This window comes from Belonocnema kinseyi, chromosome 4, assembly GCF_010883055.1.
Source record: "Belonocnema kinseyi isolate 2016_QV_RU_SX_M_011 chromosome 4, B_treatae_v1, whole genome shotgun sequence".
Classification (NCBI taxonomy): domain Eukaryota; kingdom Metazoa; phylum Arthropoda; class Insecta; order Hymenoptera; family Cynipidae; genus Belonocnema; species Belonocnema kinseyi.
Window position 1 is genome coordinate 43,518,520 of NC_046660.1, and position 20,069 is coordinate 43,538,588.

At 33.3% G+C, this 20,069-nt stretch overlaps 1 protein-coding gene across 2 annotated transcripts in view; it reads right to left on the reverse strand.

The window, feature by feature from the left end:
• LOC117171676 (elongation of very long chain fatty acids protein 4-like) overlaps positions 1-20,069 on the reverse strand; it is a 43,965-nt gene that overhangs the window by 14,620 nt on the left and 9,276 nt on the right. Inside the window, exons 2-4 of one of the 2 annotated variants that reach the window (XM_033359191.1) lie at positions 16,557-16,825; positions 15,600-15,899; positions 14,946-15,149 (exon numbers count right to left, since the gene is read on the reverse strand). The exons of the other annotated variant lie outside the window; for it this stretch is intronic. Of the exons in view, the coding sequence (XP_033215082.1) occupies positions 14,985-15,149; positions 15,600-15,899; positions 16,557-16,825 (734 nt within the window). The 3' untranslated portion in view covers positions 14,946-14,984. Of the gene's footprint in view, positions 1-14,945; positions 15,150-15,599; positions 15,900-16,556; positions 16,826-20,069 lie in introns of those variants that run through there. 2 annotated transcript variants of the gene reach the window in all.

Consider the following 20,069-nt stretch of genomic DNA (forward strand, 5'->3'; position numbering starts at 1 on the left):
TTTTAATTGCAAAATGACTAATTTTTTCAATCAAAGATGTCAGCTAAAAATATTTATTACGATACAATCACATTTCAATTCAATTTAGAAGTCAATCTTATGAATCTACATATTTTCTTCATGTAAAATTTTTTCAAATAATTGATTCATTCATTGAAAATAATAAATCAAAATTCTCGATATAAAATTTGTATTTTATATTTTTAACTATTTAGTATTTGCTGACTTAGTATCGGCTATTTGGTGGACTTGTTCGACGGGTGAAGATTGCAGGGGCAAAGTAGTTGGTTGGTGTGGTTTTCGGGTTGAGTGGCATGGGGGGAACGGGCAATTTTCGCCGGGAGCGCCGTCTACAATTAGTTCCTCGAACTATACACGTGCCGCATCTAGGCTTATAATGTCTTTGATATATATATCTAACTACGTTTTCGACTATATCGAGGTGCTGCCCTCTTCAACTTTTCACCGTTTCTATGACAACCGCGTCCTCCTAACACGCTAGCGGGCGGGGTGGGGCCGGGGCGAATTTCTGTTTCTGGCGTTCGCCTTCGCCATCACTATAGCAATCTTTGCTATAGCTGAGTCGGTCGCCTGGCTCTGTACGGCCTGTACGCCAAAAATTTTATGAACACTGAATTACCTAATTATATTCAAATTAAAGAGAGCCTACAAATATTCTATTATTATTTTAAAATTTCGGTACAATAAATAAATTCAAAAAATTCTTTTCGTATTTTATAATTGTAGTGAAATTTCTAAATTTATTTTTTCAAACTAAACTTAAAATTTGAATCAAATTAAGATAAATTAAAAAATAGAAAAAAATTTATTTGAATTTAAAATTTAAATAAAACTTAGCTAAATTCAACATTTAAATGAAATTTAGGTGGATTTAAGAATTAAATAAAGTTCATGCAAAATCCTGTTAAACAAAACAAGATTCCAACGACCAAATTTGGACCACAACGAATAAACGAAAACCAAAAAAAAAAACAAAAAAATAAAATAAAATTTTCGGAAAAAAATAAAAAAGAGGAAAGAAAAATGAGAAAGCAGCCAACCACATCCACTTCCTTCTCTTTTTCTTTCTCTCGTCTTTTTTATTGTTATGACCATCAAATTACAAAAAATAAAAATAAAAAACATAAATAAATAAATTTGCATTACCAACGTTTCGGCACTCGCACCCTTATCAAGGCAAGAAAATTTTAAGTGGTACTGTACGAGTGCCGAAACGTTGGTAATGCAAATTTATTTATTTCTGTTTTTTATTTTTATTTTATTGTAATTTGATGGTCATAAAAATGAAAGAAAAAAAAAGCGAAGGAAGGGGTTGTAGTTGGCTGCCTTCTCATTTTTCGTTCCTCTTTTTTATTTTTTTTCCGAAAATTTTATTTTATTTATTTTTTATTTTATTTTTTTATTTATTTTTTATTTATTTATTTATTTATTTTTTTTTTTCAGATTCCAATAGGGTTTTTTTTGGTTGGTTTTCGTTTATTCGTTGTGGTTCAAATTTGGTCGTTCGATTCTTGTTTTGTTTAACAGGATTTTGCATCAATTTGATTATTGGACGTTAAATGGGATTTTTAATTTGGATTTTGGTTTAATTTAAATTTCGTAAATTTTAAATAAAGTTTAGTTAAACTAAATTAATTTCTCGTCTGGTTTCTTTTAAAAGAGAAATTTTCTCGATACTAAGCAAATAAGTTTTAAAACAATTCAATTCGTACTTTAAGATTTATTGTAGTGCAAATTTAAAAATTATGTTGTAAAACTATATTTAAAGATGCAATGCAATTTAGATCATTTCAAAAAGTGAATAGATTTGAGTTAAATTCAAAATTGAAGTAAAATTTGGTTAACTTTAAGTGAATTTTAGTTAAAATTGTAGATGTTGAATGGTCTTAAATGGTGTTAAACTTAAGTACAATCTAGTTAAATAAAAACGAAACTGTCGTTAAATTTTAAATTTGATTGAATTGAATACAGATATGTGGATTGTTTCTTGACTTCAACGATGGAGAGCATTGAATTAAGCTGGAGATATAAAAAAAGGTTCCCTTATTTTTATAATAATTAGTTAAATTCAACAAAAAAATTCAGGAAAGTAATTAGGACTCATAGTTCTCAAGTTTTTGGTTTGAAACTTTTCAGGTGTCGACAATGTCAAAATATAAAAGGAAGCGTTTAAACTTCAGCATAAATATTTTTAATGGAAATACTTTATTATTCCACAATTTTATTTCAAATTAAAAGTATGTTAGCATTCAAATAATTATTCCATTCAAAATTATTCAGTTTCGCAAATTAGATTATAACTTCAAAGCCTTTGACATTAAAAGATTTTGAATGAGAGAAATTTGAAATAATAACAATTAACATTACAGTGTAATTATTTTCTTTTAGAAGCGTAAAAATAAAATAATAAGTATTAAAAGAAACTAGTTTATAAATTAAAAATTTAAAATCTCAGTATTTTTTAATTTTCGAATATTCTTAGAGTATAACCTGTCAATTCAAGTTATTTAATTTTAAACGTTTTCAATGAAATCACTTATGATTCGGCAATACATTTTTTGCAGCTTTAGGATATAAATAATTTAAAGCTGCAATAAGCAGATTATTCGACGTCAAACCTCGTGAAAAATTGGAATAAATATAAAGCCTTCGAAATCGAAAACTTTTTATGAGGAGAGAAATTTTAAATTGAAAGGTTTTAATATATTTTCAATTCAAAACATTCAAATTCAGTAATTTTATATACCTGAAGTATAACCTGATAAATTCAAATTATTTAATTTTGAAAGTTTTGAATGGAAAATTGAAATACAGAATTCTAAATGTTTGTATTTGGGTATTATCAGATTTTGGAGGCCAATAACTTTTAGTCTAATCAAGTTAAAAGGCTTAGAGTTGTCAATTTTACGATATTAAACCCTTATATTCAAAACCAAATTAAATTTCAATGTTAAAATTTTTAATTATTTAAGATTTGATTCTTAAATTCAGAACTTTTTTTTAATGCTTTACATTTTTAATTTTACACTTCAAACCTTTCTTTAAATTTGGATCTTCGAGAAAAAAATATTAAATTTTAGTAGACACGACTTTTTTTTACGTAAAAATATTAATTTAGGAAATACCCCGTGCGCCAAGATGAACAATCCGTCGAGAGGGAAAAACGGGTTAAGCCAAGTCTGCTGTTTGCGCGAAGAAACTCACTATCTTCGTTTTTGACGTAAGTCTTCTTTACGTATACGCTGCAACGCGAAAATGACCCTTACGTCAAACTTTAGAGAGTGACTTTTTTCTCCAAGACGGCAAGCCGCTCGATAGTTTGAGCGCGCCTAGGGCGCTCGATAATATATTTATATCGCGCTCCGCGCTCGGTCTTTGCATTACCCTCCACATTTGTGCACAGACCACAATGCGAACTTTTGTACATTCTATGTTAAAAAATATTATATCAAATGTCTATTACAATTTTTTTGTATATACCTTGGTTTGGTACTACTTATTCTGATATTGCAAAATAATGTTCACATTTTATTTTTCCTGATCCTAACAGCGCCCTGCTGTTGTTGTTTAATCATTTTCCCTTTTCTTAAGTGAAGCTGAACACTTTTTTTTTTAATTTGTCATTAAAGAAGGTTCTCAAAGTACCTACGGCCTTGACGATTACATTCTCATTGCGATAATCGCGCTTCGCGCTTAACAGTTAGGTTATACAGGCTCTAATTTTTTTAATTTTGGGCTAATAAAAAAATTGGGCTAGAATAGTTTTGAAATATATTTTATATCTAGTAGATATTTTGACTAGTAGATATTTTGATATTTACCCACCTATAAGAACCTTTGACAAAATTTTTTATAATATTAAGAAAAAAAAATTTGATAAATTTTGAAAATGCTATAATTTTTTTAATTTTGGGCTAATCCAAAAAATCGGCAAAAAAAGTTTTTAAATATATTTGGTATCTAGTGAAAATTTTGAATGAGTTTTTTGGATCTATGAAAAAAAAAATTTTTATATTTTTTGAAAATTTTCAAATTTTTGAAAATTATATAACTTTTCTAATTTTCATCAAAATACAACATTTTATTTAAATAATTTGCAAGTCTTTCGCCAATCTATAAAAAACTTCCACAAAAATGTTTAAAATATCAAGCAAAAAAAAAATTCGAAATTTTGAAAATGCTCCCAATTTTTTAATTTTGGTTCGAAATATCTCATTAATAAACTTAGCCTTCATTTTGGGTACCTTCAGAAGTGTATTAAATGCGGACTCGATTGGACAAATCCTTCAAAAGTTAGCGTGGCTACAAGATTCAGGTAACCATAGATACAGACATACATACAGACTGATACTGATGAAATTGTATTATTTTCGGATTCTGTGAGTGCCGAAACGTGAAGATTCGTTAAAAACGAGAGGTCGAAAATTTGAACGATTACATTACATTCTCAGGAATGAGAATATAAAAAATTATTTGAAAACAGAATTTCGTCACTTATTTATTACATGAAAACATTTGTTCTTGTTTACAAGATGGAAGAAGTAAGAAAAAAATCTTGATTGGAATATATTAGTTTTTAAAGAACAAGAAGCTTTAAGGAACACTAGCTTCTTTAAACGCTAGGGTTAAAGAATTAAAAAATATATTCCTTTTTAATTTAATAGACTCTATTTTAAAATGGAAGTTTTAATATTGTCAAAAATAAATCATATGTTCAATTGTAATTTTTACATTATGTATAATTGTCTGTGTTGTGAATTGCAGTTAGAAGGAAGTTGTGAAAAATACAATAGAGCGGAATTAAACTTCGGGCTTCAATAAAGATCTTTGAAAAGTAGTATACAATTTTGGAAAAAATAAGTCTAACAAAAAAGTGCCAGATCATGTATTTTTTGGTTCGATTCAGAATTTTATTCAAATATGAAGTTCCTTCCAAATTTCTTTTTAATTACGCAAGAAATAAACATTGTTAATATCTTTTTCAAATAAAAAGTCGGGTTTTTTGCATGACTGTCGTTCTTTTTCTTAAAAAAACCTTTTTTGTTAATGAGGTAATTAATTTATAATGCATAAGCCTTTAAATTTTTACACAAGAAACTGAAATTTAATGAGATATTTAAATTATTAGAAAATAAATTTATTTACGAACAAATTTAAAAAAGCAAGTTTTTTATTAAAGGTATGAACTTAAAATAGTTGTTCTAGCAAAATCAAAAATTTTGAATGGAATTAAATATATAAACAGTTAAACAAGTAAAATGCAAACAAAAGCTTAATCGACCAGCTGGAAAATATAGTTTTCTATACATGACCAGCGGAACAAATTTTAAAGTTTCAATTTATTTTTTTCATTGGTTTATATTATTTTTCATGATTGCGGTTAAAAAAATGCAATTAGCTTAGATATTAAAACGACAAGAATACGAAAATTATGGCAATTCTTATGTCAAGTTTTAGTATTAAATGCTAATAAAAAAAATTAACCAAACTTACATTTTTTCTTAAAGTTAGATTTTTGGAGTAGGGAAAATGACATTTTGTAAGATTAGGTTACTTCTTATTTTAATTTGAAAAAATGGTAAATATTTATCACATGGCCTTAGCTAAACTGTAGAAGCAAGCCGAAATTTCCTTTGACTTTCGAAAATGCTCCTTACACTTTACAGCTGTAAAAAAACTCATATACCACTAAATTCACAAATATTTAAAAAATGCAACATTTCAGAAGACATTTGTCTAGGTCTATAGGGAAATTTAGGAAAAAAATGTTTATAAGTTTTTATAAGGAAATTGCTATTCAGAATTTCTATTTCTTCAACCAGAAAAAATAGTAAGGACATATTCAAACACAATTCTGGTTGATTTAACCTGACAGTTTTTTTAGTTTATTCAAATTTAAATAAAACTTAACTGTATCTTTAGATTCCTTTTTCTATTAATTTCCAAACAAATTATAACTTAAATAAAAAATAAACTTTTTAATTGAAATTTGTTATTACTATTTTATACTAACCTTTTTGCTACATGTTGGGCCTAATTTTGATTTCAAAAAGTCTTTAGAGTTTTCGAATTCCTTCAAGACCTTTTCTACTCAATTAAAATGATTTTCTCATTCATTTATAAAGTAAAATTAGTTCATTACAATTTTGGATTTCAAATATACTATAATTTGGCGCGACCGAATATATGGTTGCCTGCCGCGCCTCTACAAGTATGTGGAGGAACCGATCGGTACATATCGCGCCTCTACAAGTATGTGGCCGAACTAAAAGCAATATATATGCAAGACCACAAACTTGCCTGCTGCGCTAACTACCGGTATGTGGTGCAACTAATCTCATGTCGTATCTAGGATCTAATCTTTGGTATCATAGCCGACACTGGCCAACTCGACATGGAGTATTGGAGTAGGATGCGACTAGAATAAATGTCCACGAGCTGTATAGTAGCTCAAGCGTTCTGTAACGTCATGCAAGGTAATACGAACCTGACATTCAGCAAAGGTATATTCCTTTATTTGAGGCGACGAAAGCCTTACAGGTTATTTCAGGTTGCCTTTAAATTACGTTCAGAACTGAATATTGAAATCTAGGAGAATACTTTACTTTATTCCAGTAGAAAAATGCTAATTCCTTATTTAAGATGAGTTAGTGCTTTATTCAAGATATTTTGTACACTTAAATTTAGATACTTCCTTAATTTAAGTCAAATCTGAAATTAAGTCGTGTAACAGGTTTTGTAAAAGGAATGTGGTTTTCCTAAAATAGACTCTTTTGTATGTTAGACTAGGTAAGCGAAGTCGTCCTGGAATGGGACCCACCCTGCAGCCCCGAGGGCTGCGTCAGTAATAAGATTACCTTCGCTACGGCAAGGCTGTTAAACTCATCTCTTGTTCTGTTGAATAAAGTACTGCATGGATTCACGGATCTATGACAGATATTGAAATTATTTGTTTGTTTATAATTGAAGTGCTTAGACCGTCACATAAATTCTGGCGATCCTTCCAGGATTCCTTCGAATCGATACGTCATTCTTTTGGGATCTAAAAGAACCAAATTCCTACCGGAATTACAGTGCGGTCAAGTTTTTTTTTAAATTTCATTATACCACTGCCACCCTTGATTGGCACGAAATAAGCAGGGCATATAAATATTTTAAAATCTTTAGTCAAAAGAGAACACGTAGGTAGTCTGAATTAAGTAGGGCTACCAGTGACTCTTAAGAAAGGAGAGACGTCACTCTCCAAATCAGACACCGCTCCCAAAAAGAGTTGTTATTGGATTTCATTAAAGCGGAAAAAATCACCGACCAAGCAAAACGGGCTATCCGATTCACCTCTATTAGAACTTACGAAGAACTCTTCGAGGCGCTTCGACAAAACGTTGGAATAATTAGTTCAGTCGAATCAAGTCGGTCGAAACTCGAGGGAATAAAACAAGCTCCCTCAGAATCAGTACAAAATTATAACCTAAGATTCAGGCAACAATTTAATGAATTAAATTACGCGGTTCAAAATGAATATCCAAATAACACGATTAGGCAATTAGCTTTGCAGGTAGAGGAAAAATCTGCTGTTAAAAGTACATAATGAACCTGAAAGAGGAGATAGGAACTCAAGTAAGACCGTTGAAACCGACTACTTTAAATCAAGCTCAGCAGGAAGCTCTAGAATCAGAAGTCTGGTTCAAGGAGAGAAACCAAGGCAGAATAAACACCCATCAAAGCTTGCGTCCTAGGACAAATAGACCAGCAATGTCCCAGTACCCGAAACCGATTAACTCAAACCCAACCAAATATCCCTTAATAAATAATCCTCCGAATCACTCAATGTCCCTTCAACAGAGATTGCAGTTATTCTGCGGTTACTGTAAAAATGTAGGTCACCAGGAAGCACAATGTTACACAAAAATGAGAAATTTTCAAAAAGGATAGTCATCGCCCCGACCACCAAACCGAGTGAACCAACTCCAGGTAGAAAACTCGAACAAAGAGCATTTTGAGGAGAGCGAAAGCGAGCAAGGGACACTGAACACAGTGTATTCGCTATCTCCGGACGACTGTATTCTATTAGAGGACAATTGCATGGAAACAGAGGATTAGCCCAGTTATTAGTGGACAGTGGAGCCTCCTTAAACTTGGTTAAGGATAAAATGCTTAAGGAACATCAACTACGAGTACAATTGAGAACAACATTTTCTATGGGAAACGATAAATACCAAACCGAGGAAGTAACCGTACTTAAATTTCAGGGCAAGGAACATAGCTTCATAATTATTCCTAACAACTTTCCGTTACCAGAAGACGGAATCATAGGAGTCCCATTTTTATATTCTTACAAATTTAATTTATCCAACAAGACTCTTCAGCTCGATGATAATTCTGTAAAAACGATCACAATAGAAACAGGTAAAAAACAAGGACATGTACTTATAGAAAATAACTTTCATGTTCCTGATTCCATTTATCGAATTGAAAACTCACAGATTATCATTCCTATCAGCAACGAAACTGAAAAAGAGATACGATTGTCAGACGATGACATAAAATTTAAATTTATCAGCTCACTTCCAGAACGCAAAGAATTAATTAATTATGTCACGATGGAGGAACTTAGAGCGAGGTTAAAATTACTACAGGAAAATCTACGGTTGCAACATATGGAAGAATCACACAGAGAAGTGATTGAAAAAATTACCACGTCTTATCACGACATTTTTTCACTACCGGGTGATTCTCTTCCATGTACAAGTTTAGCTTCTCATAAAATTGTGCTCAAAGATGAAAAAATAATAAACTTACGTCAGCCTCGACATCCAGATTGTCATCGTGAAGAAATCTTCAATCAAGTTAACGAAATGCTTACAAAAAAGATAGTAGAAGAATCAAACTCACCGTTTAACTCACCCCTCTGGATGGTCCCAAAGAAGCGAGTCGCCTCAGGAAAGACTAAGTGGAGACTAGTCGTCGACTTCAGAAAGTTGAACGAGAAAACCGATCAAGACGCGTATCCACTTCCGGTAATTGACGATATCCTAGACCATCTGGGAAAAGCCAAATTCTTTTCAGCATTCGATCTGAGTTCCGGTTTTCATCAAATTCAAATGGACGATGATTCCAAAAAGTACACTGCCTTTTCTATACTTGAGGATCATTTCCATTTTAACCGTATGCCTTTCGGTCTAAAGAACGCCCCGGCCACATTCCAAAGAATAATGGATACGGCACTAAGAGGACTAATCGGGAAAATTTGCTTTCTTTACCTGGATGACATTGTCGTATTTCGAAAAAAAATACAAGAACACAACGAAAACGTAGTCACATTGTTTGAACGTCTACGTGCGACGGGGTTAAAACTGCAGCCCGATAAGTGTGAGTTCTTGAGACCAGAACTCGAGTATCTGGGCCATTTAATTACAAAAGATGGAGTGAAGCCTAACCCGAATAAAGTGTCAGCGGTTAATAATTTTAATAGAGCAACAAAAAGAAAGGAAGTAATGTCCTTCTTAGGATTATCCGGATATTCTCGTAAATTTATGAAAAACTATTCAACTATAGCAAAACCATTGACAGAACTGATAAAAAAGGATCAACGTTTCGAGTGGACTTCAGCCTGTGAGAAAAGCTTTATAGAATTAAAAGACTGTCTTTGCTCCTCCCCCGTATTAAAATATCCAGATTACAATGAAACATTCACATTGACCACAGATGCTAGCAATGTAGGTTTAGGAGCAATTTTATCTCAAAAAGGACACCCCGATTGTTATATTTCAAGAACATTAAACGCACCAGAGTTAAACTATACAACTACAGAGAAGGTACTTCTAGCGATTGTTTGGGCAATCAGACGACTGCGGCAATATTTATTGGGACGAAAGTTCATAATACAGACAGATCATCAAGCCTTGAAGTGGCTCTTCAATGTGAAAGATCCTTCATCAAGGTTGCTAAGCTGGAGACTACACCTTGAAGGATATATATACGTGATTGAGTACAAGAAAGGCAAGGACAATACCGTGGCTGATGCACTCTACCGAATGCATCCAATCAAGCAACTAGAAAATATTTCAGAAAATTTAACTGCAAAAACACAGAAGACAATGCTGAAGAGAATAACCCAGAATCTGATGATGAGACCATTACCGACAATAATGACTCAAAAACTGAGGAGATTTGCTCTAACCCAGAAGCATTTGTAGAGGGAGAACCAGCAAATCAAGTTAATCAACCCATCGCAACAAGGTTAAGAATCCACGAACCAAAAGACGAAAAGGAAATTTTCAAAGAATAATCTTCTTGGAAAATAGACCGCAGGCCGAGCAAGCTGAAAATCAAACCCTTAGCTGGCGGAAAAAACTGGATTAAAGTCAGCAAGAAAAATATCTTCTCGTTTTTGCGAATACAACTGTCAGATTACAATGAAGAAGCTTGGATGAAATTAATATACGCTAAGGTAAAAGACTTCGCAACTACTAAAAACTGGAAGATATTGAAGTTTCACATGGAAGATCCGCTAATCACTAATATCGAGAGGGTACGCATTCGAGATATGTTGAATTTTTTTCTGCAAACAAAATCTACAGAACATGAGTTTTTCCTCTGTGAGCGACCTGACAAACTATTAAACGAGGAAGAAAAGCAACATCTACTAAAAGAAGCACACGGAAACTTAGCGACCGGCCACTTTGGTGAAAACAAAACCATCCAAAGGTTACGTGAACAAACTTCTTGGGAGGACATGGAAAAGGATGCAATTGACTTAATGACCAGACGGAAACTTAGCGACCGGCCACTTTGGCGAAAACAAAACCATCCAAAGGTTACGTGAACAAACTTCTTGGGAGGACATGGAAAAGGATGCAATTGACTTAATACCAGAAATACCGACGGAACCAAACGAGAAAATCGCCATGGATATAGTTGGACCACTGGGCGTAACCCAATGCGGAAATAAGTACATCCTATCCATCCAGGACGTCCTCACTAAATATATTATCGTGATTCCTTTAAAGGAGACAACGAGCGAGACTATACTGACTAATTTACTGGATCACTACATCTACATTTTCTCTGCCCCAAAACACATACTCACAGATCAAGGTGCGAATTTCCTATCAGAACTTGTCCAAAAGTTCGAGAATTTATTTAGAATCAAGCACATTAGGACCACAGCTTTCCATCCATAAAGCAATGGAGCCCTTGAGAGAACACACGGAACAATTAAGGAACTACTAAAAACATACATGTCAGATAATGAAACTGAATGGGATCAGAATCTAAATCTAGTATGCTTATCTTTCAATACAGCTGTCCACGAGAGCACAGGCGACACCATTTGAGATGACCTTCGGCAGAAAAGCCAACTTACCGTCTGCACTAGCTACCACGAGCTCATTAACATATCAAGATATATTAGATATGTGGAAGAGGCGTCACGAAGGGTATCTCGAAAAAGGGAAATCTGCTATAAGAAAGACGCAGGAGCGTCTGAAATGTTAACAAGACGCTAAAATTGTACGCACCAACCCTATATTCGAACCCGGCGATTCTGTTCTCTTACGCAACGACAGTAAAGTCACCAAACAGGAAAGAGAATGGTTAGGCCCTTACACTATTGTCAGGAGAATAGGCGAAACTAATTATGAAATCCTTTGCGAGATACCAAACTATATCGTGCAGGCTAACCGACTGAAAGTATACTATCAGTAACACGGAAATTGTATCAAATTGCAGCGTAATCGAAGAAGCATGCTCTCCTTTCTGCTCTTTCTCGCTATCCTGGTCAACGTCACCTTTACCTCACTCAACGATGTGACGATTTTCGTCGAGAACCTTGGCCCGGCAAGACTGTACCACACAACTTGGCATTTATACACATCCACCGATACATCCATAATTGAACTCCGGTTTCTCCAACTGCGTAAGTTGTATCAGACAACTTCTTTGAAGTGCGAAACAGATTGTAGCGAAAAATTTGAACTAAATATGTTAGGCGGTAGAATTTATAGATTAGAAATGCAAAAATATTTATTAGATAAACTGTTAGGAATCAACAGACTAAAACGCGGACTAATAAACGCAGTAGGCACCATTTCTAAAACATTGTTCGGCACATTGAGCGAGAGTGACTTGGACTACATCAATTCAGAAATTGACAAATTGTACAAAGATAATAAAATCCTTGCGAGCAGCATTTCAAATCAAACAAGGATAATCAAAACCTTATTAAACTCAGCTTCATACGGGCTTGACGTAATGATGGAACATAGTAAACAAAACAGTTAAATTTTACATAAGATGAAAGATCAAATTAATAATAACACTCAAAATTTATTCATAGCAAATCAAATCACTATGTGTACCATGATTCTAGATGAATTAAGTGAAGATGTAAATTTAATAATCGATGTTATCAATGATGGCAAGCATGGTATCATTCATCCGCAATTGTTAACACCACGAATTTTTATTGTTGAACTTAAAGAATTTGAAGAAACACTTAACGTAAAATATCCAATCCCTTTGAACGATACAAATTACTAATACATCATTGATATCAGCGAAATCGGAATTATGGTATTCGACGGTAAATTACTATATTCCACCAAAATACCTGTACTAGAAGTTGATCAATTTCAAGTCCAACATTTAATTCCTATTCCACGAAAAAGGGGTGTAAACTTTGTAGCACCGATTCCCCGAGATGAGTACATACTAATTAACGAAGAAAAAACTGGTTACGTACCAACTGATAAGAAGTTGTTAAAAGACTGTAAGAACTACGACAAAATTAAAATCTGTCAACGGCTACAACCAACTCACCTTATCTCAGAAACGCACACATGCGAAAATCAAATCATTAGAGCCAGTATCAAAACATTGGATTACAAGATGTGCCAGGTATCTCCGTTCAAAATTGAATTGTTAACATACATGACTTTGGCTAGTAATCAGGGTTACATTTTAATACCCGAAAACGAACTTTCGTTAAGTGTTAACTGTCCCGGCGAGAGTAAAGAATTTGTCATTCGCGAGGCGAATCTGATCCGATCAAGCGAAAACTGCGTTCTTAACTTCGAGTCTATTATAATTAAATTAAAGAAAACATTAAAATTTGCAAAACATACTAGCTGCAGGAAGAATATAGCAATACCATTTTCTTTAGCTGAGCTCGATCTTTTGAAAGATCATCTGTTTCCATTGCAAAAACAAATTAGTCCTGAAACTTTAACTGATTCTAGTAAAACACTAGATGAAATAGAAAACTCGCTGAATAGAATCAAGACCGATCGACGTACTCGATCTTGGAACGAAAAAGCGCATGATACGTTCACCTATCTAAGCTATCTCTCAGTTATAACTATTGTTCTCTTTGTTTTATATAAATGCGGTATAGTGCAATTAATAAAAAGATGTATGCCTAACGTGTGTGTAAAAATATGCTGCACTGCGTATAACGTAACTAATAATGTAACAACGCCACATCTAGTCACGTACATACCTTCCGCACCTTCTGTATCAGGAATTGATTCCAATATAATATCCACGGAACCATTAGTAGAAAATCGAATGGTCAAGCTAAGGCGTAAAAATTAAGTTCTTCCAGGAGTAAGGGAAGTAAAACTCATCTCTTGTTCTCTTGAATAAAGTATTGCATGGATTTACGGATCCATGACAGATATTGAAATTATTTGCTTGTTTATAATTGAAGTGCTTAGACCGTCACAGTCGAATATAACTAAGTATTTATTTCTACTGTGTATGCATTATGTAATGCATACAATGCATATAAAACGTAACACCTTGCTTAAGACAAGCGTGTATTTATGGCAAAAGGTACCTCTATCATAATCTCTCTAGTAGCTTAGTGATGAGAGTTTCCGATCGGCAATCGAAAGACTTGGATTCGATTTCCAGCGGAGGGAAAGGAGACGATTTGATTTTAGAAAAATGCATTAATTTAAAAATTTAATGCACAGCTCCAACTAGCCTGAAAAGACGTTAAGAATTTCTGTTATTTGAGCAGTTTGCTCAGATCGATAGTGTTGATTTTCCATTTTCACGATTTTATAATCCAAAAAATTAGTGTAGGTTAATTAAAAGCTGTTTTATGTCTTATAGAGTATTTTCTGCAAAAAGCATAATATGAAGATTAAAAAAAATGATCGTCTTTAAAACAAAAAGAAAAATAACTTTTATACCAGAAATAAGAAGGTTTGGCCAAAAGAGGTTGAAAAATATATCATGTTACGCTCCTGCAAACAACTTTTAATTTACCTACATTTTTAATTGTTTTATAACAATTACATTTCGCATATAACAATAAGAAATGTAATTTCATTTATTTTTATAATGCTTGGACATGAATTTAAATCGAATTATAAAGTGACTTTATAAATATTCAAAATCATGACAAAATCACACTGTGTTTTATAATAATACAGTTGTTAATAAAACATTGTTAATTTATTATAAATTCTCAATTACTATTTTGTGAATCTGCATTTATCGATTACACATTAGAGTCAGGAAAACTGAACAATTCGTGTATTGTTAATGTATTTGTTAATCGGATGAAAAAATGAGCCGGAATATTATTTTGAACATTCATCCAATGTTAACAAAGTGTTGCACGGTGATGTAACATTCCGCCATAAAAATGAATAGAAAATTAAAAATCGTATAAAAATATGTACAGAATAGGTAAAAATCTAGAGTATTAACAATATCCCCTCATTTTATAGAAATACTAATATGATTGTGCAGGCTACTATACAGAAAATTGTTTTCTAGAGTAAAACAATCAATTTAATCCAGGAAATAAAACGAAACTAAATCGGAATAAAAGTAAGTGTTCAAATATTATAATCGAATTATAAAAATAAAATAAATAAGACACATGATTGTTTATAGTTCGTATTATTGATGACGATTTTTTTTTTGAATCACATAAAACCTCAAAGATATTATCTTGCGTTTTTGGGATCCAAGTAGGTCTTCCTATAAAAATAATAAAATAAGGAAAAGTTCAGTAGTATATTTGGGACCATAAGAATGACTGGTACTTTTGTAATAGAGCAGAATGGACTGAGACCAATCAAAGCATGTAATAACATAAAGACGAATTGCACCTGGAAAGACAAGAACATTTTTTATTAAAAATTCTAACTTTAAGTTAAATAAAATAGGCAGATTTAACCGCCCTAAATTTTACTACGCAGTTGAAACATGCATAAATGAAAGGGTGGGTTGAAAATAAAAATTCCAGAATTTAAAATCTTCAATATGCGAAAAAGTAGTGCATTTGAGAACCTAGAAAAGTATGATTAATTTGGAATCCATAGATAAGCAGCTTGATTATTTGCGCTCAAGCAAAGCCTACCCCATTTTTTGCCGATTTTAACAAATCATTTTCTAAGAGATGACAGATATTTAACTATCGATTTCAAATTAATTATACTTCTTAAGGACCGCAATACGCTACTTTTGTACAAAGTGAGGATTTTAAATTTCAAAATTTTTTATTTTCGCTCCACCTTAATAAATAATTCATCTATAGAATAATACAAAATTTTGTTTACCATTTGTATTATAGTTATGTAGCGCTTAAAGGGATGAATTGCCTCTTTGATTCCTTCTATATTGCTAAAAAAATAGTAGCTGTACATTATTGCATGAATTCCACTATTCATCGAAACAAAAAAAACTGACATTCCTCCAGCCATATATCTAGCAAACATCATAGAATAGAAGACTGTACTTAGGTGATGATAGACATGTAAAAATGATATTTGGTTGTTCTTCTTTCGGAGGACGAACAGTCCTGTTTCAATGAGGTCTATTATTTTCAATAATGCAAAGAAATAAAAAATCCTTGCTATCTGAAAATCGTATATCAGTTGGCCATTTTAATGAATTCTTTATGAATATAATTTATTTATTAAACAGAAAAACATAGGGATAATTTTTTGCAACTCGTTTGTTATGTTCTCGAAATAAGATTTTTTCTCAAAATGAGAATACTTAAAGTGTGAAACTATAACATGAATATAGCTGCTTTCTCATTATCCGCTGTCTTACACTTAACTCTCGATATAAGACTCTCATCCCCTCTTGTTTTAATCCATTCCTACAATTGATGACATCCGCAATTTCGTAAGGAGAGGAGCCACGAGGCCGAAAAAGATAATGTGCTCAGTCAAGCTTCTAACAGAATCTAACGGAAATAATTCATGCTGCCCTGTCTATTTACGTTTGGATTCCCTCAATTTAGAATCAAGGCCACGGCAAGCCATGTCAAAACCGAGTCTTATATCGGGAGTTAAGTGTAGTTTCGTTTCAGTTCAAAACAACACCGAATCGGCGTACTTTTGAGGACTGACGTTTTTCTGTGTATTCTTTATTTTTTCCTATTGAGATAAGTATGGTTATTTCGTCGGTTGCTACTAATCTAAATAATAATAACTTTTTATATGAGTACAACAAAATTCGTACAATGTTGAACAGTTTGATTATAGTACTGTAGTATGATTACTTACTTTTATTGCATCGGGATTCAAGGAATAATCTACTGTACAACATCGTAATGCTGCTGCGTCGGGATATACTGCTAAAATTTCGTATACTATGTAAGCATTTGCAGTGATTTGAAACATATTGTAGAGTCGAATAAATGTGTTTAGTTCATATGCTGGTCGATTCTTCATGAATCGTGGACCACATTCAAAAACAAAATACACATAACTGGCTAGTATTAAAAGAGTAGGGCATAGATTTCCCATCAAAGGCCAATCCTTTACACGAGGATCTGCAAAAAAGGAATACTGGTTAATTCCAAATTTAATTTCTACTTCTACGTTTAATTTTGTTTAATTTAACCAATACTTTCATCAAAAATTGATAATTTTAAGAGTTAAGGATAGCGTGAAGTTATAATAAATGAAATACATGTTGTCCTAAACATAAAAAATCACGTAAAGTGAGTACTATAGGCTAGATAATGCAAGAAACATTTAGATTTCGGGGGTAATGCGTGAAAATGCACACAGGTCTACTAAGCGCATGCGCACTCGAATTAAAGGCAGAGCGCACTCGCGCGCCTCTGAATTTCAAGCAGGACAGGCACAAAGGAGAAAAATTGCGCTTGATCCCTTAGAGTCGGGACGCTCGTACCTGAGGAGCACATGCATTTTGGGAGCTGGTATGTTTGGAGTTCGAGTTCTTTATCTACAATCAACTACCTCCAGCCACCCAACCTGTCAAGAATTCATCAAAACTGCCTTACCTGCTACCTGCTTCGCTGAATAGTAGAACACATTACCACATTGTAGCCATCGAGGATTTTTTTTTTAATTTTTACATGAAAAATTCAAATTTCTTCGAAAAAGCGGCCTGTGCCTAAAGTTTTTATACCATTTGGATTATTTATACAAAAATCAGAAAAAATCGCTTTACCATTTAACCTGAATTCTAGTTTGACGATTTAAAGTCAATTTCCAGGGGCCTTAAGGTGACCTGTTCTGGGCCTTGCACAGCCCGACATCGCGAGATTTAGTAAAACAAGTTCTTTAAATTATTGAACTGTACTCTTAATTTTTATCTTTTTTATTTTAATATAAGTGATATTTGTGGATCTCAGATATCTGAAAAATGATGTTAATATTATTTAGTTTTTTTCAGTATTTTTTTAGTATCTGCTAGTTTTGACGAGTGGATCGGCATTCGGAGGTGATGAGACATACAGAGTGGGTGTCGACAATTTGTACAAAGTAGGATTCTGATTAACTTAAGACAAGATTGCAAGGATCGCCGAATTCGATTCGATTATGAAAATAATATTGACCAATTCCTGTTGATTCCGAAACTTTACTCCAAGCTTCCAGATCCAGATCAAAGTTATGTTAAAATTTTTTCTGGAAGCAATGGAAAGAAGATATATGATTGAGTGTAATTTCCGGGTATAAATTGTATACAAGACAGGGCTAAGAATACAACCCTGTGGAAGGCTCTTCGTGATTGTAAATGGTCCTTTATTTGCACCATTCAATCTGAAGAAAACATTTCTTTCATGAATTAAGTTGTAAATAAATTTGCAAATTTTAAATGGAAGACCAATTTCTATCAGCTCATTGATAAGAATGTTAGGAATTATGTTATCGTATGCGGCCTTGATATCTAAAAAGAGACAGCCCATATATTGATTTTTTGCTTGGGATAGATAAAGTTCTGAAGATGAGTTTTGCAAGGTTGTCGGCACAGGAATGGTTTTTCCTGAAACCATATTGAGATTGAGGTAGAATATTCTGACTATCCAACCAATGGACCAGTCCACTAAGGGGGGGGGGGGGGGGTGAACGGATAAAATTTTTTCCAGGAAGGCTTCCTTTCAATCTGAGGGTCCGCCTTGTGAAGAGCGTCATCTATATCTTTTAAAAACTTGTAGTATGCTTAATAATATCATGTGATAATTGAAGCTCAAGAAGATTATCATCTTTATGGAGAGATGACAAAAAGGACCTGACAATTTTCCACTCTACTCTCTTTAAATTGTATCTGTGTGAAAAAACTGATAGTATTTGAATGGAATGGCAAAAATATTTTTATTGGGAAGTGATCACTGCCCATTTTATCATCAAGAACCGATCACGTAGCGAGTAGTTTTAACTTAGAAGATACAATCGATAAGTCTATAGCTGATCTGGACTGTTCCGGATGACGAAAGATAGTCGGTTCTCCATTGTTAATAACAAATAAGGGTGGTGTGCATTAAAGTCTCTCACAATGAGTAAACTAGAAAAATTTGACATCGAGTCAAAATACGTTTGCCAGTTAGTTGACCTAATGGAAGCCCGAGGATTCCTATATACATTAACAATGAGTAGTTATCCCAAATCAGTTGGAACAACCACTGCCAGGGTATCTAGTATACCATCAAGACAATAGATTTAATCAACCTGTTTGAAGGTGATATCATTTTTAGTAGCAATTAATACAGCATCCCCTGCTCCATCCTGACGATCCTGTCTTATATAACGCTGTAACCCTTGAGAAGAAATCTGGATTGAGGTTTAAGCCAGATCTTCTTCAAGAGGATGATATTAAACCCATATAAAATATTTTCGAATTAACCTTTTTTTAGGGAAAATACCCCGACAGTTCCAGTGAAGAATGTTCAGGGAGGATTCTGTAGCCATTATTTAAAAAGAATTAATGTTAGTAGCTATCTGTGAAAGGGGTGCAAAATTAAGATTTTGCGGGAGGTTGGAGAGGGAGCTAAAATTGTTTAGCAAGGCAAATAAAGGAGTCATCTGATTGTAAACTTGAGTTAGAAAAGACATGATCTGTGAAAGGCTTTCTGCAAATTGAGGAGGAAGTGATGAGTAAAATGAGGGAGAAGGAGTAGAAGGACAGGGGTTGATGTTATTTGTTGGGGAGGGAACATCAGTAGCATGTCTGGTGTTAAAAGAGGTCGGAGTAAGGTTTGTTGATTCAAATTAGCGTGTTTATCACCGTGATTGGGATTCTGGCGAGAAACTGATGATAGAGCACGTTGCCTATTCTGGTGCGGTTCGCCTGGTTTTGGTTTCAAAAAAGCAGTGATGCTTGCAAAAGGTAGTTAAAGCTTGAACTCGGTTTGCTCATGGCAGAATCCAATTCAACGTCTCCAAGGTTAGGGAAGTTGTAATAAGTAAAGTAAGGCGTCTGTGAGGGAAGGATAGAATGACGGATAGGTTCTTTAATCAAAGAGTTAATGTCAAATCTCGAATTGTTTCTTTACGCACGTTTTTTTTCCTGGTGGAATAGACATGTGGCTTCGTTAATGGGAAGATTTCTAAACGCGACAATTTTCCTAATCGATATTTGGTCCAGGAAATCTGAACAGTTCTTGTCTGATGCTACTAGGCAGTCTGATAAGTCCCTGAAAAATGAAACACGAAGAAGTTTTTTTTGTCAAAGTCGGTTTTATTTTTCAACATACTCTCCTTTTAGGTCGATACAGCGAGTCCAACGATTTTCTAACTTTTTGATACCGTCCGAAAAGTACTCGATCG